Source organism: Sphaeramia orbicularis, chromosome 12 (assembly GCF_902148855.1).
Source record: "Sphaeramia orbicularis chromosome 12, fSphaOr1.1, whole genome shotgun sequence".
In the NCBI taxonomy this organism is placed as follows: domain Eukaryota; kingdom Metazoa; phylum Chordata; class Actinopteri; order Kurtiformes; family Apogonidae; genus Sphaeramia; species Sphaeramia orbicularis.
In genome coordinates, this window is record NC_043968.1 from 11,029,115 (window position 1) to 11,057,027 (window position 27,913).

At 37.0% G+C, this 27,913-nt stretch overlaps 3 protein-coding genes and 4 non-coding genes across 10 annotated transcripts in view; 2 read left to right on the top strand and 5 right to left on the bottom strand.

Moving 5' to 3' along the window:
- On the top strand, positions 1-6,622 carry surf1 (SURF1 cytochrome c oxidase assembly factor). Its single transcript, XM_030150021.1, has 9 exons — positions 1-161; positions 280-346; positions 1,895-2,022; positions 2,232-2,314; positions 3,250-3,441; positions 5,760-5,832; positions 5,943-6,105; positions 6,244-6,325; positions 6,413-6,622. Exons 1-9 carry the CDS (start codon positions 99-101, stop codon positions 6,477-6,479), a joined length of 918 nt encoding a protein of 305 aa, XP_030005881.1. The 5' UTR covers positions 1-98; the 3' UTR covers positions 6,480-6,622.
- Positions 6,623-7,507: 885 nt separating this feature from the next.
- rpl7a (ribosomal protein L7a) lies at positions 7,508-10,723 on the bottom strand. The gene is made up of 8 exons (XM_030150022.1): positions 10,696-10,723; positions 9,693-9,813; positions 9,351-9,500; positions 8,930-9,070; positions 8,573-8,652; positions 8,216-8,346; positions 7,742-7,811; positions 7,508-7,647 (listed from the first exon to the last, which is right to left on the bottom strand). The coding sequence occupies exons 1-8, from the start codon at positions 10,696-10,698 to the stop codon at positions 7,543-7,545; spliced, it is 801 nt and encodes a 266-aa protein (XP_030005882.1). The 5' UTR covers positions 10,699-10,723; the 3' UTR covers positions 7,508-7,542.
- On the bottom strand, positions 8,440-8,512 carry LOC115430900 (small nucleolar RNA SNORD36). Its single transcript, XR_003937025.1, has one exon. It is a non-coding gene; the product is annotated as a small nucleolar RNA SNORD36 (small nucleolar RNA).
- LOC115430901 (small nucleolar RNA SNORD36) lies at positions 8,725-8,797 on the bottom strand. The gene has a single exon (XR_003937026.1). It is a non-coding gene; the product is annotated as a small nucleolar RNA SNORD36 (small nucleolar RNA).
- Positions 9,150-9,218, bottom strand: LOC115430903 (small nucleolar RNA SNORD24). Its single transcript, XR_003937028.1, has one exon. It is a non-coding gene; the product is annotated as a small nucleolar RNA SNORD24 (small nucleolar RNA).
- LOC115430902 (small nucleolar RNA SNORD24) lies at positions 9,580-9,652 on the bottom strand. Its single transcript, XR_003937027.1, has one exon. It is a non-coding gene; the product is annotated as a small nucleolar RNA SNORD24 (small nucleolar RNA).
- A 1,471-nt stretch (positions 10,724-12,194) lies between the features above and the next one.
- The window catches only part of usp20 (ubiquitin specific peptidase 20), a 30,149-nt gene continuing 14,430 nt past the window's right edge, over positions 12,195-27,913 (top strand). Inside the window, exons 1-11 of one of the 4 annotated variants that reach the window (XM_030150016.1) lie at positions 12,195-12,374; positions 12,671-12,781; positions 13,966-14,019; positions 14,355-14,417; positions 14,550-14,690; positions 14,838-14,940; positions 19,116-19,185; positions 19,304-19,417; positions 20,292-20,370; positions 24,225-24,738; positions 26,771-26,920. In XM_030150016.1, the coding sequence (XP_030005876.1) occupies positions 12,704-12,781; positions 13,966-14,019; positions 14,355-14,417; positions 14,550-14,690; positions 14,838-14,940; positions 19,116-19,185; positions 19,304-19,417; positions 20,292-20,370; positions 24,225-24,738; positions 26,771-26,920 (1,366 nt within the window). In that variant the 5' untranslated portion in view covers positions 12,195-12,374; positions 12,671-12,703. The remainder of the gene's footprint in view (positions 12,375-12,670; positions 12,782-13,965; positions 14,020-14,354; positions 14,418-14,549; positions 14,691-14,837; positions 14,941-19,115; positions 19,186-19,303; positions 19,418-20,291; positions 20,371-24,224; positions 24,739-26,770; positions 26,921-27,913) is intronic. The other 3 variants (XM_030150015.1, XM_030150018.1, XM_030150017.1) reach the window with 3 other exon arrangements.

Genomic DNA, 27,913 nt, shown 5'->3' on the forward strand with positions numbered 1-27,913 from the left:
TCAGTCCCCCTTCGATTACAAACATGTCAGTTATGTATCTGTCAGGGTTGACTGTTTGACCAGTATTCATCTGTTTTTCTTCCAGTTTTTGGATTGCGATGGCGTCTCTAAAATCAGTCCTAACTTATTCCAGCAGGGCGATTAAAACACTGAAAAACCACGTAAGTATACCGCTGCGTTTTCCGATATCTCTCAATAACTTTAAGCCTGGTTGGTGAAAGTCATATAATAGAGCAATTTATAACTTTCTGCTTTGGGCTGAATTTAATGTTTTCACAGACTCATGTCATTTTCATCAAGAGGACATTCCTCCTGAGCAGGCTGCCTCTCTTTAAACATGCTCAAGGTAAAAATGCAGACTGTAAATATTCATTGTTATCCATGTATGACTCTTGAATGGAGCAGATACAGTCTTGACATTACCAAAAATATTAATTTGTGAATGTGATCTGTTTGAAAGAAAATGTAACAATAGATTCATTAGTACTGTTTTGAAGTCAAGGTTGTATCATGATTATTGCAGAGAGATCAGATGGCAGAGACCCACCTCGCTAACATCTTGTACATTGAACAAAGCACACTCTAAATTTATGAAATGGCCAATCTTGCCAAAGGTTAAAGAAACTCACTTTAAAATCATAAACAGGATTTATCCTGTAGCAGAGTTCCTTAAGAAAAGATTTAAGTTTGAGGTGGGTCAATGCTCCTTCTGCATTACTAGTGATGAAACCTTAGAACACTTATTTTTCTTATATCCTGCATCACACTGTTTTTGGTCAGACATAAAAAAATGGATTTCACTAAAAATTAATTGTAGTCCATGTTTTGAATTAAATCATATTATTTTTTTTTATAGTTTATAGTTTAGTTTATTTGAAAGGGGACAATGCAATTTCATAAAACACATGGTTAAAAAAAAGCCAGAATTGGCCAGAGGGCTAGTTTTCATCTGTAGTCCCCTGGCCAAGTTTTAAAAAGGCAGTAAAAAAAAAAAAAAAAAAAAAAAAAAAAAAAAAAAAACCATTTACAGGAGAAAGATATGGTCAGACACTTGATAGGGCACTAATGTAACAAATAACATATACATAACAGACTGTTAAGGGAGCACAAAACACACAATACCTGTACAATATAATACAAGATACATATTTGAACACTTACTATACAATTAAAAGAGAATAAGACATCACAACATGTCACGACAACATTTGATCACAACATCAAAACATCACAACAGGCTTGTCTTTTAGTGTTGGCAGCTGTAGGTGTTGATAAGCCACATTTTCATTTTTTTGTGAAGGCCTTGTATGTTGTAAGCAGTTTAACCTCCTCAGGTACTGAGTTCCACTCACTAGCACTCCTCACTGACCAGGCTGACTTACTGAAAGTGCTCCTACACAGAGGAATGACACAGGATATATATATGGATAATTTGGCCTCATCTGTTTCAGATATCATAAATATAATTTTATTATTGGGTAAATATCATATCCACTGTGCGAAATGGAGAAATAACAAGCTCTCCTTTTCTGGATTTACAAACAAATTTAAAATGTTTGTCTTGTCTGTAAGAAAATTAGAAAAAAACAAAACTGCCTATGAAAATAAGCCAGAACATTGCTCATTACTTATTATTTTAATTTAAAAAGTCTTCTCTGTTGCATCTCTGCTCCTATATGTTAATTTAAAATGCCTAATGATTTGCACTGTATTGCATTTGCATGTACTTTTGCTCTTGCCCCACATATCCCCATGACTTTTGTACTTTATTTTATTTATGTTCATTTGTATTACTATATTATATCCTTGTTGAGAGTTTTTTATTTTTCACAAATTCAATAAAAAAAAAAAGGCACAGTCTTGACTTTCTCTTCTGGGTTGTGTACCTTTGCAGGCAGGTTCATTAACTTTGGCCGACAGTCCAGCTCCACAGTCACTGGAGCACAGAAAGGTGAAGACTCTTTCCTCAAATGGTTCCTGCTGCTGATTCCTGCCACCACATTTGGCCTTGGGACATGGCAGGTACAGCTTATTTACCTTTTACTTGATCTTACAGATGGAATTAAACATGTAATCAGACACTTTTCATTACATGTAGAGACTGTGACAATTTCCAACAAAATATCAAGATTAATGGTCAAGAAATGATAACAGTAGTATAAATAAAAAGAATTGTATATTCACAAGATTGAGAAAATCTTGAGAAAACTGACCCTCTGTGTTCTTTAAAGGTGAAACGGCGTCAGTGGAAGCTGGAGCTGATTAACGACCTGAGACGACTCACTACTGCAGAGCCCATTCCTCTGCCCATAGAGTAAGTCCACTCACATTTTGCATTTGATTTACTCCTGTTATACAATGACTTCAGTGTTTTATGGTTTACTGATTCATTTCTTGTTCAAAATGAGCCACATACATGTAACAAATGGCACAAATTATGTTTTTAGGTTTTCATCATTACACATACTGAAATAATATATGTCAAAAATAGTATTTGTATTCTATGTGCTGCTCTATATTGTGTCATCGGTGCATAATAAAGAACTACAAACCATGAAATTATATATATAAAAAAAAATCCTGTAATTCTCCTGTAGAAGCTTCTAATATAACTTAGGTGACATTAGTCTTTTTTTTCATTTTCATCCTGTTAACATGTACATGCTCGCCTCCAAAGAGATCACAATTCCACAGGAACCATTTTCAGGAAGTGATACAAATGTTATCTGTACTTAAGTCAGTTGTACAAATCTACAGCCAAGAGCTGAAACTCAACATATTGCTCCATTTAAAAGCATGTGTGGTATTTATATAAAAGTTCTGTTCATCTGGAGAAGGTTAACCCACTGAATGTTGATCATCTAAAGACCTATTGATAATTAAGGTCTAACTTTTCCTAATTTTTGCATCAGAATGTAAAAATAACAATTATTTTTGTCTTATCTATAATGATATACTGTAATTCTTGCTAATTATCTTGATTCCCTGAGCTCAACCCATATGTAAGTAAAAATATGAACAAATTGTAAGTTTTTCCAATAATTGAGACAAAAATGTTTACCTGTTCATTACTACATATTTCATCATCTTCTTTTCAGATTAAATGTGACATATTTGTTCTATTTGTAAATAAATAAACTGCCTATTTGGCTTCATCTGCACATTTTCTGTAACTGTTTTTCTCTTTTGAGATCAACACCTTCAGTATGTGTCCTCTAGTTGATAATCTTCTACCTGGATTCTCCTCAGTCCTCTGGAGCTGAAACACCTAGAGTACAGGAGGGTGAAAGTGCGTGGACAGTACGACCACTCTCAGGAGTTATATATATTGCCCCGCTCACCAGTGGACCCGGACAAAGAGGCCAGAGAGGCTGGAAGACTCACCTCAAGCGGAGAGACGGGTGCCAACGTTATCACCCCATTCCGCTGCACAGACCTGGGGTAGGGCACAAAACAGATGAACAGCTGAGTGAATTGCAGTCGGGTATTTCTTTAGATCAGTAGTTCTCAACTGGTCTGGCTTCAGGACTCACTATCACCCCTTATTGACAAGCTTTGTCCTGAAGTGATAACAGTTAAACTTATTCTAAAAATGTATTTAATAAAAAGATGGTGTTTTGAACCTGAGATAATACAGAATGAAAACACAGAAGACTAGTTTGATGATAACCCAAACTGACCAGCAGGTGGTGATGCTAAATATGGAACTATATCCTTTAATACTAAATTAGGTACATTTTAACCAGAACCAAAAATTTGCACTCAGTTAAACATTAAAAGTGCATTCAGTCACTTATTCAAAAATTAAACACACTGAGGTTTTTGTCATCTATGTAGGTAAAACTATATCTGATGTAGTCGTCATACCTGAGTTTCACCATGATAGGAATAGAAATGTGTGTCTTCTTTAATGTTGTGAAAAGTCTGGTGTCAATTAGCATTATAGTGCATTATCGCCACCTACTGTTGGGGAGTGTGAATGGACAGCGCTCAGCTACATAAATTTTTTTGCCCAAAGGCCCGCAACCCAATGAAACCGGGCTTGTGACCCACTTTTGGGTTGCGACCCACCAGTTGAGAAACACTTTTTTAGATCTTAAAATGCATCAGTGATGGGAAAAGTATCCATTACACCAATGAAAATATGTACAGCTGCAATCAGAAATATTCAACCCCTTCACCTCAAAAAACATTTCAGTGATATAAATGAAAGATAATGGCAATAAAACATCATTAAAGAGCAAAAATAATTATTGATACATATTTTAGTTATGTTTACAACAGAAGTTGACTTAACTTTGAAGTTTGAAATGAAAAACATTAACTCTTTCAGCACATGCATGTGCAGTATGATTTAACCCCCAGCTTCAGTACTTTCAGCATCCTTTAGATTAGATAGAACTTTATTGATCCTTGAGGAAATTGAGGAGCTTTTATACCTTCTACTAAACATTCCCAGTAAGTACTGTGGCAGTTCCAGAACTTTAAAACTTCCTTAGAATTCTCCCAATTGTGTCACTTGGATTGTTAGACTTTTTGGAAATCTCCTTACACCCAAGGCCCTTCAGGTGTGATGAAATTATCTCCTCTCTCTTTTGTGGAAGTTCCTTTGTCTTTTCCATGATCACATCTCACCTTGTATATCTTGTGGATGGGGTTCATATATACATCACAGTTGAAGCAAATGAAGGATCAGTATAGAGTTCCCAAAGGTTTAGTAATGGTTCTACGGAAGCATACTGCATTCACACAAAAAATAAAAAATTCGGCTCTGTTTTTCCAAATTAACGGCATAATTATCTCGTAATTACAAGAAAAAATAAGTAAAAAAAAAAAATTTGGCTGTTTTTCTGAATTAATGAGATAATCTTGTAAAAACAGAACCAAATTTTTTTAAACTTATTTTTTTCTCGTAATTATGAGATAATTATCTTGTTAATTCGGAAAAACAGAGCTGAATTTTATTTTTTGTGAGAATGCAATACGCTTCCATAATGGTTCACCTCCATTTTAGGACATAAAACTGTCAGAAAGCTTTAAAAACATTAGAGGCTGAAGAATTATGACATAGCTATCTTAACTACGTAAATATACTGTTACACTCAAATACTTGATCACACATTTTCTTTGTTGACTTTATATATTACTCAACTCATTAAGAAGTCATTCAAAGCTGAACTTTTATTGATAAATCTTTAAAATCTTCAGGGGGTTAAATATTTATGATTCTAACTGTAAATTCAGCGAAAGTAAAGTGGTCCCTTTATACCTTATATGATGTTTTGAGATTTATTTTACCGTTGCATACATGTCTTTATATACTGCTAGTAGTTTAATGCATAGCAGTGTATGAAAATTCATGTTTGTAGCTTCAATGTCCTGCGAGGACCATGTATCTAAGTCACCTTTTCATGAGCTTTGCAATAATGCATTGTCCAGTGAATACATGACACTTGGGAGTATTTGAAACTCACAAAGGAAACGCTTCATCCTTCAGTTTATCACAAACATCCAGAATTCTCACACAGATACATGGTTTTCACCGTATGGGAAGGAGATGAAAAACTGAAAAGTTACTAAAGCTGTCAGAAAAATGCAACAGAGCAAGAAGTTTAATGCACAACAAAAGTATAAAATAGGAGAAAATGGGATTAGAAAAGGGAAGCACAAGAATATGTTTGAGCTTTATTACAGGGCTTGAACCAAGACTTGATACCGTTTACTACACCAGTAACTGATTGATGGTTTCATATCTGCAGCATCACAATCCTAGTGAACAGAGGATACGTCCCAAGGCAGAAGATAAGACCTGAGACCAGGATGAAGGGACAGGTTTGTACCTACAGATGCAGACACACCGGCACTAATGCACTGTTAGTACCTGTTATGAAGCTTTGTTAAGAGAAGTCAAAATAAAGGTATGATGTCCTGTCTGTGCGCAGGTGGAACATGAGGTGGAGGTGGTTGGAGTCGTCAGGCTGACAGAACCCCGTAAACCTTTTGTACCAAATAACGATGTGGACAGAAACCGCTGGCATTTCCGAGACCTGGACGCCATGGCCCAAGTCACTGGGGCTGAGCCCATCTTTATCGACGCAGACTTTGGTAACATCACCGTCTGATCTGACTACACTTATTGAAACTATACCTGATTCAAGCACTAATAGATGCTTAAATTCCTCTCAGAAGCTTTAAGACTATATTTCTTGATGCAGTACTGTTTATTTCCTTTTTGTGGAACAGGCAGTACCATTCCTGGTGGACCAATAGGAGGACAGACCAGGATCACATTGAGGAATGAACATATGCAGTACATCATGACATGGTAGGTGGGACATTTATTTTTAAGATACAGTATTGCATTCTCTCTCTGCTATGGTTTGTATTTAATTATCTGATTTCATTTTCTTAGGTATGGCCTGTGTGCAGCAACATCATACATGTGGTATGCCAAGTTCATCAAGAAGATCAAAATATGAAATTAAACAGTATGATTATATGAGGTATGGCGTTAACTGATTGTAGAATACCTGGTCCATGCTACAAAGGCTCCAGTCTGTAATGTGGATCCACTGATGAAAAGTGTAAATATTTCTCCTGAAATAAATTATGTTGGTGGGAATTCTAGTAATTTTTGCCTTTGATGTAGAACAGAGGTGTCAAACATACGGGCAAAAACTGGCCTGCCAAAGGTTCTAGGATGAATGTGTAAAGTGCAAAAATTACACTTAAGATATAAACAGTCAAGGATGTCAAACATTTTAGTTCCTGGTAAAAAAAATTTTTGGTACATTTGTAGTTCCACTGTGATCTGTAATGCATGTAAATGCACAGTTCAGGCATATTAAAATTTAACTTATTTGAAGAGATTTCAGGTAGTTCAGGTTATTCACATTTGTGAAATAAGTATAAATGTAAATATTTTCATAATTTAATTTTACCTTTTTGATCTTTTTTTATAGGCTAATATGTCATTATGTTACTGGTCTTGACCCTCTTAAAACTGAATTTGGCTGCACGGGGTCACCATGAACTTGAGCTGACTTGAGTTTGACACCCCTAATGTAGAACATCACTCAAAGGTACTCTGTATGCTAAGTATGTTCTGGTTTAGGGAAGTTCACATGTAAAAATGGACCCAAATTATACATTCCAATCTCATCTTACTCAGATTGTTAAAACTTCAATATGGGATACTCAACACATTGTGCATAACTGAGGCTGAGTATCAGTTTACTCAGTCTGGTTTTCATATAGTGTAAGTTTTCATACTCATCTCTAAAACCATGATTTTTCCAGTTTCTTTTCATACATTACTGAAGCACTTACACGTCTGATATACCTGAAGGAAACCTGACCATGCACCAGTTTGTATAATTAAACTGGATTTCTTCTGGTTAAAAACTTGATTTCAGCCTGTTCAATCATTTACTGTGGTGAATAATTCTACAACTGCAGTTAGGTTCCAAAATACAGTATATCTGACACAATAACAAAACAAGCAGTCTTCATTAGGACATACATTTTTTTATTCCAAACAGTTTAACCAAGCTTGGTTGCCAGTTCCTTGGCCTTTGCCTTCTCCAGCTTGTTGATGCGGGCTGTGGACCTGGGGCCCATCTCGTTGCCTCCCCAGGCACGACGGATCTGTAAAGCAAAGTTTAAATTAGGTTGAATGGTTCAATGTTCCTCCATCACTGTATTGAATCGGTCGTGTGAATGTTCATCTAGTGACACTCACCTCTTCACATCTGTCATTGTAGTTGGTCTTGACAGTCTCCACGAGCTTGGCGAGGGCACCTTTATCCTCACTAAAAAGAAACAAAGAGTTAGTACTTCGGTAGTTACGTCACAGAACACTTAATACTGAAAAGGTGAGATATAAACTGATTCAAAGAAACAATATGGCATGGTTTTACTGTAAATGTGAAGTTTGATTAATTTTACACTATTCAAGAAAAGGCCATGTGTCCTACAACTGATTCAACAGTACTTTCCAAATGCTGCCTTCAATATTTGAAAACTAATAATTTCCTTGTGGATCAATTCCAATCACTTACACTATAACAGTTTTAACTCCAAGTCACTGATGTTGAAACTACCATTCTGAAGGAACTTGAAATTATCAAAAGACTGGAACGATACAATGTAGATCCAGCGGTTCTAGTGAGAAACACACAGACTGTACAGATTCACCTGCTAAAACAGTACTTACGGGTTGGTCTGTGTGAAGGCGACTGAAGTGCATGTTTTCCTGTGCACGAGTCTGCCCAGTCTAGCCTTGCCCTTGACGATGCAGTATGGGACACCCATCTTGCGGCACAGAGCTGGCAGGAAGACTACAAGCTACAACAGAAACACACAAAATTAGTCAAACCCCTATTTACATCAAATTACATGTAACGTCCATGTCAACATGTATGTTATAGGCATGTGGTCTCTGCTCAGGGTTAAAAAGCTCGTTTTTAATCTACACAGAGTTTCAGGTGAAGAAATTCAGACATCATTGCCAGTGACCACTTCCAAAACTGAGCTGCTTCATAGCTGCTAACATAGTGTACAACAAACTCACCTCAATTGGATCCACATCGTGGGCAATGATGACAAGCTGGGCTTTCTTGCTCTCTACCAGAGAGGTGACTGTGTTCACACCTGTCAAGAGCAGAAAAGTATTAACCATCCATCAGATAATACTATGCTGTAACAGTAAGTACACTTTTGGCCAATGCTCAGGGTTAAAAAGCTCAATAAGCATCACAGATTGTTTCAGGTGAAGAAATTCAGGTCATCACTGCATTTAGGCCAAGGTAATCAAGGCTAATAGTTCCAAATGTGACATTTTCCTATACCGAACTTTGTCAAAATGTATTTTACACTACACTAAAAGATGCTCTTTAATTCAATAAAGCTTTCAGTTCTCATATCTCACCAGCACGGAGGACAGGGGGCCTCTTGGTAGGTGTGTCTCCCTTTCCAGCCGCCTTCTGCTCAGCACGGGCCAGCAGCCTCTGTTTCTTCTCCTGCTTAGTCTCTGGCCTGTATTTGTGGGCCAGCTTAAACAGCTGTGTGGCTGTGAAGAACATGTACACAACACAGTTAAATGATCCAGCAGTGGCAACACACATTTTATTAAAATATATATCAGTTCATACATCAGTGATCTTGGTGGAAGGGTCATCAAAAATCTTCTGATAGCAAATATTTACACATCATTTGAACTGAACTAGTACTAGTAAAGACCTAGTATCTCAGATAGTTGAAATACTAGAGTATTCTTTGGTAGTGGTCATGCTAAAAGTGCAACTCTTAGCGACAGTACAGCAAAAACATTATAGACCTCACAGTCTTACCAGTTTGCCGGTCCAGTGCCTGGGTGAACTGGTTGATTGCAGGGGGGACCTTCAGACGCTTGTAGAGGATGGCGCGCTGCCTCTGCAGGCGGACATAACGAGGCCACTTCACAAAGCGTGTCAAATCACGCTTGGGCTGAATATCCTGGCCTGTAGGAAAACCATGGACAGAGCAAATGCTTAGTAATAGTCATTGAATGTTGCAAATCTTTGGTTCTCTGAAATTATGTGCATCAGCGATCTTGGTGGGAAATTGTCATCAGTGTTGTTAAGATAGCAAATATTCTTTTACATCATCTGCACTGATGGGACTTCTGGCACAACCATGTCAGTATTACTCACCGATGCCAAAGTTCTTTGGCCTCTTCTCGAACAGGGGGTTGACTACTTTTTTGGCCTCATGTTTCTTGGCCACAGAAGGGGCTGGTGCCACCTTCTTCCCCTTAGCCTTCTTTCCCTTGGGCTGTAGATAAAAACAAATACATACTGAGCGCACTTAATCATTTCATCCCTTGCCACCTTACAAGCAATGCCTAACAGAATTTAAGACAAAGTTGCGGCACTATTTACTTGTCATGCAGCAGCATCAATCCAGCGCCACACAACGTGACCAAACATGGAAATATCACCATAAGTAATACTTTACGGAATTCAATATCGTGAATTAAAGTGTGAGAAACTCAGGGATACCGACGCACAGGATAGCTATAGCTTAATGCTAACTAGACCTCAATGGTATTCAAATGCTAAAGGATGCTAGGTTAGCAAAGCTTATGTACACAACTACCTACACTCCCAATTCACAACTCGACATTGTAGAATACTCCACACCACATTTAAAACAGGGGCTACATTAAAACTAAGGTTGGTTTGCCGATAGCAGTCTAAACCCTAATAAGTAGAACCAATGCCTTGGCCCGTCTGAATCACACTACCTGATGTAGCAGCCGTCAGTCGACACTAGTTAATCACATATATGAGCAAACTTACTCACAAAGTCGATCACGAAATACAGCCTGGCGGCGAACTTATTGCTACATTTAAGGTTAACGCAAAGAAGACAGCGACACAAGTCAAAATGCCACTGAAATCCAACGTGTTCTTAAAGTTAGCTTTAGCTTCAGCCATAGACATTCACGGCGCTGCTCATACCGGCTACACAAGTACAAGTAACATTTTGTCAAAAATAACAACCCATCTACGTACAATACACACATATTATCCACGGTCAAGCTTCGCCGAGTTGATAACAACATTTTGTAAAGTCACAAAATAAATTCAAGCAAGGATGGAAACAGATTAAACATCCATATCAATTTCTCAGAAGACTCGGATATGCACCCACCATGTCGGTTCGGGCAGAAAGGAAGACCGGAGGATTGTGGGTAGCGTAAATACCGCGAGGCTTCAGAGCCTGTCTACGTGGATTCACACACACTGATCTTGGGTCAGATAATACGGACACTAAATCAGTCTCGCTACAACTTCGAAAAACAGTAAACTGGTGTAGGGTCAGTGTTGTAATTAAACATGCCCAATGAATCGGACTGTTTTAAAAATATTTAAATATGTATTTTCTATTTTGAGACATATTAAATCATAAAAATAATTCATTATCCGAGATAAAATTGTGTTACAAATGTGATGCTTCAAAATTTACACTTAAGGGAATACTTTAATTACATGTTGTTACCTATAGTACGCGTCAAGAAGTACCTTAGTTATATTTAGATCCACGGCCTGTAAGATTAATTTAATTTATAAGTTGGTTGTCTTCAGGTATTCTTCAGATATTTATTATTTGCATTAGTGGTTTCACCCATTGTGTTGTTATTATTATTATTATTATTATTATTATTATTATTATTATTATTATTAGCCTTTTTCCATTTACCTTACTGTCAGCCTGGATTTATTATTATACGTTATTTGATATTACCTGTTTATTAGGTAATATGTTATCTGTGCATCAACTGTATCCATGTGTCTCCCCTTACTTCCCCCCTTCCCCCAGTCTCTCTCTATCTCTATCGCTCTCTCTTTTTCTCCTTCTTTACTCTCTCTCTCTTGAACCCTAACTGGTCAAGGCAGACGGCCATCCTCCAGGAGTCTGGGTCTGCTCCAGGTTTCTGCTGTTAAAAGGAAGTTTTTCCATCCACTGTCACCAGTCACAAGTGTTTGCTCCTGGAGGATTCTGTTGGGTTTCTGTAAATTGGCTTAGAGTCTGGTCTTGACCAGCTCTATATGTAAAGTGACATGAGATAACTTTTGTTATGATTTGGCGCTATATAAATAAAATTTGATTTGATTATGACAACAAATAATGATACAATAACGACGCAAATATTCAATACCAAGTTGTAATCCTAAATCAGTGTGTATTAGTTAAACACAGGTATTAGGGGTTATTACCCTGTGAATATGGATTTTTAAATTTGATTTTATTGTAATTTTGTAGAACAAGAATGCATTCTATGATAGCGTTGGGGGCTGATTTAACAGACGTACCTTCTTACGTCACTTCCGGGTAATGATAGCGTTTGCTATTCAAAATTGCTATTTTTATTACTCCTGAGTATGACTCTGAGTAGTTGAGTATCTATCTATCTATCTATCTATCTATCTATCTATCTATCTATCTATCTATCTATCTATCTATCTATCTATCTATCTATCTATCTATCTGTCTGTCTATCTATCTGTCTGTCTGTCTGTCTGTCTGTCTGTCTAAGTGGCTAACTAACTAACTAGCTAATAAATATGTAGTAAATGTGGGTTGGGTTCGTTAAAGTGACGTTGCTGCCTCCTCCTCCCATAGTCCTGCGTCGTGCCGTGCCGGGCCGTGATGTGGTTGGGAGGGGGGAGTTGTTTGGGATGGTGGGCCGGTGCATCGTGTCGTTCGGCTCGGCTCGGCTCGGTTCGGTTCTTCTCCATCAGCTCACAGTCGCCTGCTTTCGGCCGGTATGGATCGTTTACGTGAATTCTGAAGAGTCGAGGAGATTGTTGTGACAGAGGCGTTTGTTGGTAAATACGAGTCATTCATTAGCATCTGCTGTCATAGCTGCAGGCTGGTGATGGTTTGCGTGCTGTCGTTTTGGTAAACAGAAGGCCTTTAAATCTGCACTGCCGATAAAATAAGGGCAGATTTGCTGGTGATAGTGTTAAAGATGGTCGAAACAACTCTAGAGATGCTAAGCCTGTGTTTGATGTAGCAGCGCTGACTGTAATTTCCTCTGCGTGCTATGATCATACAGCTAGCGTTAGCAACATCAGCATGTTTACCTTATGTCAGCGATGTTATTAACGCCTTGGTAAATTAGCAGAAGTCCCGCTGAAGAAAGCGACAACAAGCAATGGCTGATCAGGACATCTGTCCCCACCTGGACTCGATAGGAGAGGTCACCAAGGAAGACCTCCTCCACAAATCCAAGGTGGGTTTAACTGGAAACGGTCTGCACAATGTCAAAGATGCTCCATTCAGGTCACTGGGTGTTAGAGTCATGGCATCAAAGGGAGCAAAGCAAGCATATTACACAGGAAAATAGTAGAGATCAGCTGAAAAAATGTGCTAAAATGCCCTCTGGAATAGAATTGCTCGTTTTGTAAATATGAAATGGTGTTAGTGTGTTAATCTTGGCAGTGTAATGTATGTCATTAGCCTATTTCTTGGAATCCAATATGTGAATGTGTAGGATGGATGGACTTTGTAATTTCAACTGGTCAGTCACAAAAAGAATGGCATTTATTATAAGCCCTTATTACATCTCAGTTTGTATTGATAATTATATATTATGTAGGGTCAAAACATGGTATTCAAAATCTGTCTGACGGGACATTTGAGAGACAATTTGACAGATTAGTTTTCCTAAATGACCCATATTTTTACTTTTAAATTAATTTTTGCTTTAATTGGAGCATAAGGGATTATCCAAAACAAGGAGCTACTTTATATTGAAACAGTTTACTGTTTTTCTCTCTGACGGGACATTACTGTGTCTTATATTATATATTATAATATAGAGCTGAAAAGATTAATCGACTCAAGAGTGATCCAAAAAAAAATCTTTCAACCACAATTCTCCTGAATCAAAGCTTTGTTTCCTTCACTTCACTGCTGTTAAACATCGGTTCCACTGTTGTGTTTCACATGGACGCTTATTGTGATGCACAAAGAAGCTCCAATTCAGGAAAACTGCAACAGAATATTTCCCCTCAATCAATTCAAGTCGATTAACTGAATCGTGAATTTTTTGCATTCGTTTCAAGCACCTAATCGATTAATCAGTTGCAGCTCTATTATAATATTGCTTTATTTTTTTATGGTGCTGTAATTATTTAATTATTTTGTGTTCACAGAAGGATGACAGTGTTGTGGCTCCTCTGTATGAGACTGTAGAATTTGTAAATGTGAATGAATGGCCTTTTTTTTACTGACAAAAACAAAATCATTTAAGGCTTTTGTGTACAGGGTGGAATACATTGTCCTTGTTTGAGTCTTTACTATATAAAGCATTCTGGCTTATAGTCTCTGTCTTTTTTTCTGTGAACCTAGAGTGAACATACGTGCATATATCTTACCCTACCTTTTATTACCGTGCTCATTCTCTCACTGCAGGGAACTTGCCAGTCATGTGGAGCAGGAGGTCCAAACCTGTGGGCCTGTCTGCAGGTATGGAGGGGTGGGACTCTTCCTGTCGTAGCACACTATATCTGAATGTCTGCTTAGTTAGTTTAGAAGTAATATCTGGTTTATTATATTATGTACAACAACAGCTGCTGCAATTATACACCATTCTAGATCCTGTAAGAAGGTCAAGTGAGTGTTTAATTATTAACGATGATGCAGCACATAAATGTAATTTGAAATAGCTCTCAAAACCACTGTACTAAGCTTACCGTATTATATTCTGAATTATATTTTTAAAGGTTAAACTGGTGCTGGAACAAAATGGGAAGTTTTCAAAGACCTGTGATCTGATCTAATGCAGTATTTGTGTCCTGTAGAGTGACTGCCCTTATGTTGGTTGTGGAGAGTCCTACTCAGATCACAGCACTCTGCATGCACAGGTAAAACCCTCTCGTATCTATTTATATCAGCCAGCTGTTGCTCCTTTTGTTATCAATTATCTCCTCTTGGTTACACCTCAGGCAACTGGGAATAAGCGTTTGCTGACTGACGATGTTTGTGTTTTTATTCAGGCTAAAAAGCACAACCTGACTGTGAACCTGACAACGTTCAGGATCTGGTGTTATGTGTGTGAACGGGAGGTGTTTCTGGAGCACAGGCCCGCCTTGGTGCCTGTTCCTGCTGTACCGCATCACTGCAAAACCACAGAGCAGGTACCACGTATCTCCAAAATGCTCACATCACACTGTTTATTTGTTTCTTCTCACTGTTTAGAGATAATGACTACATGGGAAGACGCTGTTCTGAATTCACACGATTCTCTGCTTACTATTAATAGTACCTACTCATCATTTTCCTAGGATGCAGTGCCTCAGCCAGTAGGTCATCCATTAAAAGCAGTGCCAATCGCTGTAGCGGAAGAAGAAGGCTCAGAGTCAGAGGAGGATGAGCTTAAACCCAGAGGTACGTGATCTCCAATTTTAACACAACAGTACAGACTCATTCATCTAAAGATACAATACAATACAATACAATAGATCTTTAGTGTCACAGTTACAGGAACAATGAAAATCAGTTTAGCAGCTCTGTTTTATTTAGCAGCAGATTCTTAACCTTTTAATGACTACTATCATAACAGGCCACCTACATTTCTTTATGTCATTTTTGCAATAAAAGTATCAGAAAATGTCTTTTTTGCCAATTCTTTTGCACCTTTTTTCAGGGAGTACGTAACTTTCAGTGTGTTCATAAATTATCATTATTGTATGTAGTTAATGTTTAAAACAGTGTGTACAGTAAAAAAAAAAAAAAAAAAACAGACTTGAATTTTTATCATATTTACAATGAAAAACAACAGTAAATGTTCATAATGAAATTTTATGAGATTATAGAAATAGACTTTCAACTATTTTGCATGTGTCCAAACATTTTTGTTTGTCTAGATTATTCTGTGTCCATGTTCCACCTTGTTATTTTTAGTTATTTATTTGTTTGTTTTATTGTTTTATTTCAGTCTGAAGAACAATCACAGTGCACAGATCCATCCAATCCATACATCCAACAATCAATCCATGAAATGAAATTTTTTAATACAAGCTTCACTAATTAAATAATTATATCTATATCATTGTAGTCATTCATCAATGAACTATACAAACTGGGAAAATACAGATAAAAACAGTGAAAAAACAGCAAAACTCAACAAAAGCACACTAGCAGAACACTCTAAAACAGCACAATCACTATTATATACAATTATTTATAAGAATTCAGCACAGAAACACCGCTAAAATGCTGCTAAAAGTAACAAAAATCTTCCATCTTTCTCTCACCAACTATACTCTGCTGCTCTCTGCTCTGCCCACTTCCACCCCTCCCCCCTCAGCCAATGCAGGCCTCTACCCCAATGTGTTGTAGACAAATTGAAAGTACAGCTAAAAGATGACATTTGGATTTTCTCAAGAGCACAAACGGTTCAGAAGTTACGGTCATTTGAATAACAGTGGTTGTAAAAATTTGTCACTGGAGACACAATCATCTTAAAAGGGTTAAAGGCAGAAAGAGAGACTGTGTATAAAAACTATTGCACAAAAGTAAGACTGAAAATATATATTGAAAAATACTGACAATATACAAAACCACAAAGAAATACTGAAATATACAAAGGCGAACTCTACACCACAAATAGAAGAAATGTATGCAACATAAAGGATATATACAAGGTAATAAAATATATGTACAAAACAAAATAAAAAAAAAACATGATCCATGAGTAATGAGTATTGCATTGTCCATTAGACTGACATACTCATACATACAAATGAATTTAACCCATAAAGACCCAAACATCCACTGTTGACCAAAACCATCTACTGATCTAAAATGTTTAATAACTGTTGATCCACTAATCCTATCAATACATGTAGATAATTGGTGTAAAATGCAGTTTTTAATTTTTTCATGGTCATCAGACATGACCCATTTGGATGTTCAGAGGCTCCGTAGTTGCCGTGGAAACACCGTCATCTTCTACAACATTGATTCACCAGTAAAACCCATGGAGTTGGATCAATGACAGTGGATGGACACACTGGGTTTATGTTCAGCTAATGATGAATTTGCTGAAAAAGTCACTTTTTTGCCAGTTTTCTCTGTTTTTGATGTCATAAACCTCTTAATCCTCACAGCTCACAGCTTTTATGAACACCGACATGATCAGTAAATTAAATGTAGGACAATACCTGATTGTCACCGAAAAACACAAAATCCAGAAGATAATACTACAATAAATGGTGATATGTCACTTAGGGAAAGTTAAATATAGAGAAAAAAATCATGTGGGAACTGACACAAAAGTAACACTGGGTCCTTATGGGTTAAATCAATGTAAAATTTTCCTTAGTATAGATCATATCATGAAATGCCTGCCTTACTAAGGACGTAATTGCCTTCAAACTTAAGGGCTACTACTACACATGCAGAGAAAGATTTGAATAATTATGTTGTCATTAGTGTATAATCACCTGAAAATAAGAACCAGTATGTATTTATGGGTCACTTTTTCATATATTTCTGTAGTTCAGACTTCCATTGTGAGGCCGCTGTCAGGACTACACAGTATCTGTCTGTTACTATGGTCAGTGTGTCAGATTAAGGGATTGTTGAGTCATAAACTCAGGCAGCATTGTGACTTAGTGGTACATGGCTTATGCTCTGAGGAATGTTTGCGTCTTTCGCAATGTTCAGATGTAATTAAGAAGGATATATAAGCATTTAAGGTAGTACTCCAAATGAATACAAGTTCAGTCACAGTGTGTTGTTAAAGGTGAGAGTGGAAGTGGTGGATTTCACAGCTTAAAACACTTAAACATACTTCAGCATTATTCTTAACCCTTAAAAACCCAAACAGCTGCTGCCATGCAAAATCATCCACTGATGTAAAATGTTTAATACCTGTTGATGCACTAATCCAATCAAAACATGTAAATAATTGGTGTAAAATACAGTTTGTCATCTTTTCATGGTGATCAGATATAACCCATTTGGACGTTCAGAGGCTTTGTAGTTACTGTGGAAACACATTATCTACAACACAGGTGTCAAACATGCGGCCCGGGGGCCAAATCCGGCCCGCCAAAGGGTCCAATCCGGCCCTTGGGATGAATTTGTGAAATGCAAAAATTACACTGAAGATTTTCATTTTCAATCATTTTATTTCAGGTTCCACATTCAGACCAATTCAATCTCCAGTGGGCAGGACCAGTAAAATACTAACATAATAACATATAAATAATGACAACTCTAAATTTTTCTCTTTGTAAATGTAAATATTTTCATATATTTACACTAAAAAAAAGTATAATTTTGCAAAAAATGTGAATAACCTGAACAAAGATGAACAACCTGAAATGTCTGAAGAGAACAATATTCTGCCTGTTACTAAATGTTTTGTGTGTTTGTAAATCCACTGTGATCTGTAAGTTAGGCAGAATATTGTTAAAATTACACATATTTTTTCAGTTTGTTCATGTTATTCACATCTTTTGAAAGGATAGTTTGTAGATGTAAACCTTTTCATAATGTAAATTTACTTTTTTCGCTCCAAACCATAGAGAAAAGTTTGGAGTTGACATTATTTCTATATTATTATGTTATTATTTTACTGGTTCAGCCCACTGCAGATCAAATTTAGCTGAATGTGGCCCCTGAATGAAAATGAGTTTGACACCCCTGGTCTACAACATTGATTCACCAGTAAAACCCATGGAGTTGGATCAATGACAGTGGATGGAGACATGTGTTTTATGTTCAGTTAATTATATTTTACCGAAAAAGTCACTTTTTTTCAATTTTGTGATATAATAACCCTCAATGTTACTCTGAACTTTTATGAACATCTACATTAGTGTTTCTCAACCTTTTTTCAGGAAATACCCCTTTACATTATCATGACCCCCCCCCCACCCCCAACATGTACCTTATTAAGGAGGACCAGGGTGGGGGTGGGGGCACAGTGATTCGCCATTGATATAACATGCAGCTTAATATTGATTCTTATGCAGACTAACGTCCCCATTTCGGTCTCAGTGCCCCCTCTTCAGCTTTCTCATTCCAAATGCTTCCCGACGGTTTCCCAACACCCCTTGGGAGGCAGTACCGCCCTCGTTGACAAACACTGATCTACATGATCAGTGAATTCAGTTTCAACAATGTGCAATAATTATAATTAGTAATTTGGAATAATCAACAATAATCAATGTGCATTAATCAAAAATATACAATGTGCAATAATCATGAACAGCAATGTGCAATAATCAACAATAGTCAATGTCCAATAACTACTGTACTTGCCTCCCACTGTTCTCTGGATCTACCAAAGTACCTATGTGTGGCTTGACTGAATGGGAGAGGGGCGGTTGTGTGTGTGTGTTTTTACTATTTCTTTTCTATTTATTCTGGCTTTTTTAATACTATTGTAATATTTTATATTGTGTATTTTTTTACTCAAGCGTCGTCTCTATAAAGCACATCTGATTTTCATTGTGTGTGCTTTGTGTGTACAATGACAATAAAGGAATCTTGAAACTTGAATATTATTCCCGTAAATATAAAATCCTCTTTTCTGCTGTCGTTTGTAGGTCTCACAGGAATGAAAAACATTGGAAACTCTTGCTACATGAATGCAGCTCTGCAAGCTCTGTCCAACTGGTGAGTTCACTTCCCCTCCTTTCTTCGGGGCTTGTTTTTACCATCTTTTCTTGGTGTATTAATGAGGTTTTCCAAACAGCTGCCGTAAGTCATTTTCCTCTCTGTCCTTCTGTTCCAGTCCTCCTCTTACCCAGTTCTTCCTGGACTGCAGTGGTTTGGTGCGTACCGATAAGAAGCCTGCGCTGTGTAAGAGCTACCAGAAACTCATCTCTGAACTCTGGCATAAAAAACGGTAAAAACACACAAAAAAGTCTCACTGCCAACTAAAAAAAAATGTTATCGATATAGATAGACTTTATTTTGAGCATAAGTAGGCAAAAGAAATGACAAATTTAAACAGGACACTTCAATATATGGAAATAAATCAACCAAAAAACAGGGTTTGTATGGGCGCTTGAAATCCTGGAAAATTCTTGAATTTCAATGTTGTGTTTTCAAGGTGTGAAAAGTGCTTGAATTTTAGTTTTAAGTGCTTGAAAGTGCTTGCAATTCTAACTCTGATGTGATTTTATTTATTTATTTTGAATATTAACTCTGCCAGGTTAGATGCCGAGCCAAAGCTACTTACAGAGGTGTGATACATTTAGAAAAATAAAACTTTATCTCAAAAAAGAAAATTACCAGGTGTTCTTAGGTCGACTCCAGGTACATTTTTATTTTAATCTTTGCCTCGGTGTGAGTGTGACTGAAGAACGCCATGTGGCTTCCCTTTTTTTGGATAAAACTTTGTGTTCTCCTTTAATTTCTAAACTTTTTGCTTTTATGAAACATCCTTTTAGATGTTTATAGTATAATACAATGTACATCATTGTGATAAAAAGTAAAAAAAAAAAAAAAAAAAAAATCCTGAGTATAAATATTCCTGTGGATATGTGTTTTACCTCAGCGATAACATGCTGTGCTGGAAAAATGTGAAAATGACCCTTAAAAGTACTTGAAAAGTGCTTGAATTTGACCTTGAAAAATGTGTATGAACCCTGAAAAAAGAAAAACAAATGTCACACACATGTGTAATTGTACAAGTATTTCGAAGTGTCTGTTTAATATCATTATGAGGCAGTTATTCATTCATATAAAAAGGTGTATGATATATTTTTGGTTTCCAGGCCCAGTTATGTGGTTCCTACTAGTCTGTCCCATGGCATCAAATTGGTTAACCCAATGTTTCGTGGTTACGCTCAGCAGGTAAGTGGAACTGCCAGCAGGTAACCACACCTAGCATCATTCTACTGCTTGACATGCATATCGCTCATATATTTCCTCTAATAACTTACAAATTTGGACTTTTTTGATTAACAACCAAAGGTTTCATTAGATTTCTTTCATTGGTCATAAAATGTTTTTCAGGTCAAGACCTAAAACATTAATTTATGTCAACGGTGGACCCAATTTTGTAATGTCAACGATTTTACTGACACAACACACACACACACACACACACATCATCTTTTATGTCTTGTTACACCTTATACATAATTTTCATCTTGTTGTCTTTTATGTCATTTACAGTTCTGTGCAAAAGTCTAACATTAGGTTTGTTGTAAAATTCTAATAACCACACATATTCATCTGTCAGTCTCTGTATTAAGACACAGTTTGAATATACCATACTCTCTGGGCTATAAGCCGCACCTGACTATTAGCCACACCTGAATATAAGCCGCACCCACCAAATTTTAAAAGAAAAAAACATTTGTACATTCAGTATATAGGCTACACCTGACTATAAGCTGCAGGTGTCCATGTTGTATCATGGGATATTTACGCAGACAGATGGTAAACAGACAGATTATTTAAATATTTATTTCCACACCTTAACTGCTTTTTTCCAAACAGTGCCTGTAACATGGCAGTAAAACGGCAGAAACACAGCTGGTTAAAAAACCCAGAAAAGTCATTGATCTCTATCTTCATCTTCCTTCTGCACATTGAAACCACTGCAGTCGTCTTCTTCAGTGTCGGAGTTGAACAGCCTCAGAAAGGCTCCGTCACACACCTTCTGCGTCTCTCTTCCGTTATTGCTCTCAATGGCACTTCCGTGCTGCAGCTCTATTTCCTTCTTAACCCTCTCATGCATACTGGTCACTCCAGTGGACAGTTTTTCTACGGCTGTTCTATTGTTTATTCATGGGTTTTGTTGTTTTAGTTCCATATCAGGACTCTTATGCATCGTCCAAAACACTGCAATTCATACAGTTACTGTAACTTGCTGTTCTTGATAAGCCTGATCTGCAGAAACATGTTTTAGTGTAAATCAATTGCTAATTGGTATTAGACTGCAATTAACAAACAATTTTTTTTTTGCATATCCTCCAGAGACCCAGCAATGCATTTTGTCCTCTATAGGGGACAAAAGTTTGACGGTTTTACTTTAAAAATGCTGTCCATTACAAAGGACATTCCATTAAAAAAAAACAATCACTGAATAAAAATAGTTTTAAAAATGTATATGACACAACTGTTGCATTATGCAGTTTCCAATCAAGACAATTTTTTTAATGTAAAAAAGCTAAAACTGTCCATTTCCTGGGTCTCAGGAGGATATTATCTCCATGAAATGAGTAATAACTAATATTAGAGTGTGATAAAAAGTGAGAAAACAGTAGCAATTTAGCATTTAGTGGCATTAAAAATGCTTTTGTTTCATTGTTTTCACACAGTATATCACTTTCTGATGATGATTTTTATATAAATGCTTCTTTGCTTCAAAACTTAAATGCATGGTGTCCAGCTGAGTGAACATTTTTGTAATTCCATGAAAAATTTGTTCATAAAAAAAAAAAAAAAAAAATCAATTGCATTTTTTTATGCCTAAAGAGGAACAAAAACACTCAAGAAAAAAATATTGAGTAAGGTTCTCATAATTCGTGCATGAAAGGGTTAAACAGACACATCGATTGGTTTTAACTTTAAAGCTGCATCATATGCATTTCTTCATGTGTTTTCCATGATGAGGGTTTGTGCACGACACACAAAATGATTGTTAAAAGTTAAGCTTAAAACTTCTCCTCTTAATCACCTCTTCCACCTGTCTGTCTCGCTTTTGCGCTTCCTGCTAGAGCGCCCCCTGGAGGCTGGTAGCCCGTGAAAATGTTTACTTGAGCCGCATCGTTGTATAAGCTGCAGGGTTCAAAGTGTGAGGAAAAAGTAGCAGCTTATAGCCCGGAAAGTGTGGTATGTGAAGTATGTTCAGTAATAAAAATGAAAGTTCCAGGGAAAACACAGCATCTATAAACCATATACTATGACCTCCTGTTGCACTTAACATGTCCCTTTTGTTCAGACAATATGAGATTCATTGCATTAATTTTCTGATGTTTTATACCAGGTTTCTTACTGTTTTTGCTGCTGGGGGTCAGGGGTCACAATAAATAGTAACTTAACCTTTACAACCTATTTAGTTCAGTTTTGGTGTGTCTTTTAAGGCTGTGCACATATTTCCTGTATTTTCTTCTTATATCTGAAGAAAAGAGCATGAGACATAAGTATGTATGATCAGTTCAACCCTGCACAAACACCAAAGCATAAGGTGGCCTAAGACTTCTGCACACACTTCTACTATTTTATCTGACTTCATATATCGTATCATTGTTGTGTATTTACTCTTCATAATAGGCAAAATAGTAACAACAGCTCTGAGGACCATTTTAAATCCCAATCATAAATTTGGGGAAGGCAGATTTACCGTTTAGACCAACAGAATAGATTAGAATATCTTTATTTGTCACTGTAGCAAGTACAACAAAATTTACAAGTGCCATCCAATCTGTGGATCATGTATGAAATTTACTATCATCATACAAATAAAAGCAGCTAAAATAAGTAGGGTGAAAAACAAGCAGAAACCTTTGACTAAGCATATTTTGCAATATTCTTCAACCAGATGCAAAAAAACCCAATGTAAGACTTTATCAGACTCTGGAAATAATAAAAACACACAAATTCACTTATAACTGAGCCACAGATAGAAGTAAAAGGCACATTTGCATTTTATTACATTAGTTCATCTGGATGTCTGAAGAAAAAAAAACAATTGATATACAGTGATTTTTGGAATTAAGTTTAAAATTATACCATATTTAGATAAAAAAGTAATACTTTTTTGGTTGTACTTATGCAGGGTGCTTGCTCTTTATCCCAAAAACAATTCCAAACTTTTTCAAAACTGCTTTTTTTTTCCCCAAGACTTTGACTTTATGTACTTTTATACCTGCGTGCCTTCTTTTTTTGGTTGAGATTGTACCTGTTGCGTGTAGTAGAAAAGTAAATTTTAATAAATTTGTAAATTAATTAATGCAAAATTTACAGTTAATTATGTTTTACTGACAGAACTGTTTTCAAAACATATGAAAATCGCATAAGTGCATGGACATCACACAAACAAGTTTCACTATAATCAATACAGTACCGACTGGTTAGTGAAATCAGATCCAGTTTTTTTATATGCTTTCCTTATGTATTTCTTATCTTTCAAGATTATGTGCCTTTGATCATACTCTAAAATTCAACTATGAGAGAAACTTTTTTTCCATACTTTATTAAGACTTTCACTCAAAATTCCAGACTTTTCAAGGTCTGGAAAACGGTGTTTGAAAATTCCATAATTTTTTTGTAATTATTGTTTTTTCTTTTCCTTCACCCATCAAACATCCCACAGTGATACAACAGGATATGTTTACAAGAAAATATACCAATAAAAATATGAAAATGAAATGTAAAAAAAACAAGCAAAAAAAACAGTAAAAAAAAAAAACAACAACCGAAAAACCCACAAAGACACACTTTCAACAAAAAAAACAAAACAAAAAGAAAAGAAAACAAAAAAAATTACACAAACCATAAATTAGTGTCAAAATTCCATACTTTTTAAGACTTTCAAGCACCCTGATATGGGATGAAAATATTTACAAAAATGTGATTATTTCTACTGTTGTAAATCTGTACTGTGTAAAATTAGCAAGTGGTTTCCCTATTATTAGTGTCTTTGTAATCAGGCTTTTATTGGAACGAGTCAGCTTTGACACAATGCTTTGTGACAGGACACCCAGGAGTTTCTGCGATGTCTGATGGACCAGCTCCACGAGGAACTAAAGGAACCTCTGACGGAGTGTAGCATGAGCGGCGAGGGAAGCGATGTGGAGGAGAGACGAGATGGAGACCGCTCCCCGTCTGAAGACGAATTCCTGTCCTGTGACTCCGGCTCCAGCAGCGACCGAGGGGAGGGGGGAGGAGTGGGTGATGGCGAACTGCTCATGCAAGACGAGTGTGATGGCGTGAGGTCGCTGGCGGGGGGAGTGATGGCGGTCAGTCCCACCGGCGTGATCTCTGAGAAGGAGAGGCTGAAGGAAAGAAGAGTGTCCGGTTCACCCCTTCGTGGAGGCTCGCAAGAGATGGATGAGGACGCTGATGTGGACACAGCGGCGGAGGAGGAGGCGCCGGAAAGAGGGGAGGGGGAGGAGGTGACTTCAACCACTAACCCTGAGGTCCAGCCCCAGGAGAATAATCAGACGTCTACTACAGTACCAGGGCAAGGCCAGAGCAGCAACACCTCAGGTATAATACAGGGTGTCCACAATGTCTCTGTACAATTTAAAAAATGTGTTACAAAAGCAACTGATGAGATACATTTATCAGATTTGTTCTATGTACTCAGTGGGTATCAGAGTTTTTAATCACACTGTGGGATCACGTGCAATCAAATCATTAGTCCATTTTTTTTTTTTCAATGATATCGACTACTGCAAATGTTTACCTTTGACCTTTTGACTGAATATGTGGCACCACAACTGGATAACCTTCAACCAACCAGCATTTTCCAGGTAGATGTGTGTGTAGGTTCTCATTTGCTCAGGTCATTGTTCTTCTTGGTAGTTCTCGGTTCAACTAGACTACTTTAGCTCTTTTCAAAAACCCATAGAAAGTGTCATCAGTCATCTTGAATCCCTTACTTTAAAAGCTAAATATCTGGTTAGAAATCTAGGAGTAATATTGGACTCAGACCTAAACTTTAACAGTCATATTAAATCAATTACATCATCAGCCTTTTACCATCTCAAAAACATTGCCAGAATCAAAGGTTTCCTGTTCAACTAGACTTAAACTTATCCATGCATTTATCTCTAGCAGGTTAGACTACTGTAACGGCCTTCTCACGGGACTCTAAACAAGCTGTAAGACAGCTGCAGTACATCCAAAACACTGCTGCTGGGGTCCTAACTAGAACCAGGCAGGACCACCATATTAGTCCGGTGCTCAGATCTCTGCGCTGGCTTCTGGTCACTCAGAGAATAGACTTTAAAACAGCTCTGTCCATGGTCTACACCAAAGTACGTCTGTGACATGTTGGTTTCATATGAACCATCTTGGACCCTGAGAACCTCAGGGACTGGTCTTTTGCTGGTGCCCAGAGTCAGGACTAAACAGGGTGAAGCTGCATTTCAGTTTTATGCAGCTAAACTCTGGAACAGTCTTCCTGATGACGTGACAGGCCTCTACTCTGACAGTGTTTAAGTCCAGGCTGAAAACAGCTCTGTTCAACTGTGCATAGAACAACTGAAGAGGTTCTATCTGCACTCTTCTCTTTTACTTTATTTTAATTAATTATTATTTATGTTTAATTGATTATGTTTTAATTATAATTGTGTGTTTTTAACTTTGTCTCTTTTCCATTTTTGTAAAACACTGTGAATTGCCCTGTGTATGAATTGTGCTATACAAATAAATTTGCCTTGCCTAAGCTAGTTCAGTTAAACCGAGAACTACCAAGAATTCCAGGTAGATGGTGCACCACCACATTGGGGACCGCATATCAATTGCATCCATGTGTCTCCCCCTACTTCCCCACCTTCTCCCCCTCTCCCCCAGTCTCTCGCTCTCTCTTTTTCTCTTCCTTTACCCTCTCTCTTTAACCCCAACTGATCAAGGCAGACGACCCTCCTCCAGGAGTCTGGGTCTGCTCCAGGTTTCTGCCTGTTAAAAGGAAGTTTTTCCTCACCACTGTCACCAGTCACAAGTGTTTGCTTCTGAAGGATTCTGTTGGGTTTCTGTAAATTGGCTTAGGGTCTGGTTTCAACCTGCTCTATATGTAAAGTGTCATGAGATAACTTTTGTTGTGATTTGGCACTATATACATAAAATTTGATTTGATTTGATTTATGTTGGTGGGTTCCTAAATCAAACATTTCCAGACTCCAGATATCTCTGCCCTGGAATTCTTTCTGTAGAGTTATGTTAAGATATGTTAAGATACGGGACATCAACAACCTGAAGCTAAAGATCACTGATGTCATTGAAACCACTGATGAGTCTATGCTACAGCCAACATGGAAACAAATCCAGTACTGTCTGGATGTGCTATGTACAACTAATGATGCCGATATAGAGGTGGATTAAATGAGGCAAAAATGTCAATATCTACTTTTCATTTTGTAATAATTTCCACAGATTTGTCTATTAATTAGTTTTTGTCATAAATTTGTTAAATTATAAAGGGACTTCATGGACACCCTGTACTCCTTTCGATTGATAAACATTTGTGGTATTCACTGTTTGTCCCACATATTGATCTATCACTTTTATTTCCTAGAGCCAGACAATGAAGCATCAATGACCCAGCCACAGTCCATTCCCTGCAGTCCTGTAAGAACCCTTCAGGAGATGCATCCAAAACTGTCCTCTAGTCCACCTCGGTCCAGTCCCCTCCGCTCTTCAGGACCGGTATACTCTTTCAAAAAAGGTAAGGAGACATCTAAGAATCATTAATTGATTTTATGTGGGTCTGAAATGTAATTATCTGAATTTTAGGCCTTAAAATGTTTTATATATGATTGAGAAAAGAATAAGTTTGAAATTAGATGATGAAGATAATGTTACATTTACAATCTGTTAAAGCTAATGTAGGTGGAAACAAGGGGGGGTTACAAAATTGAACTAAAACAACCAAAAAGAACTCAACCAAAACAAAAAACTAAATATAAGATAACTGACCCAATTCTGTCTTGCTGTTTTGGAAAAGTGAAGGTGCTCATACAGGTGCTTGAAATCCTTGAAAATGCTTGAATTTCAATGTTGTGTTTTCAAGGTCTGAAAAGGGCTTGAATTTCAGTTTAAGTACTTGAAAGGGCTTGAATTATAGCTCTGTGACATGATTTATTAATTTATTTTTAATATTAACTCTGCCAGATTAGATGCCAAGCCAAAGCTTCTTACAGAAAGGTGTTACATTTTGAAAAATAAAACTTGTCGACAAAAAAGAAAATTAGTGGGTGCTCTCAGGTTGACTCCAGGTACATTTTTTTTTATCTTATCTTTGAAGAATGCCAAGTGGCTTCCTTTTTTTGGATAACACTGTGTTCTCCTTTAAGTTCTAAACTTTTTGCTATTATGAAACATAATTTTTGATGTTTATAGCATAGTAAACATCAGGTGGTCTAACGACATCTCGTCTCTCTTTATGGCAGTGACAGTAAACTGAAACTGAACTGAAACGGAATACAATGTAAATCATTGTGATAAAAAGTGAAAAAAATAATCCTGAGTGTATGTATTCCTGTGGATAGGTATTACTCCAGCAATAAGGTGCTGTGCTTCAAAAATTGAGAATGACCCTTAAAGTGCTTGAATTTGACCTTGAAAAATGTGTATGAACCCTGTGATAGAATTTCTATCAAATGGTGCCAAAAAATATCACACACATAAACTTTAACATCATTCTCACTTCTAAATGTAT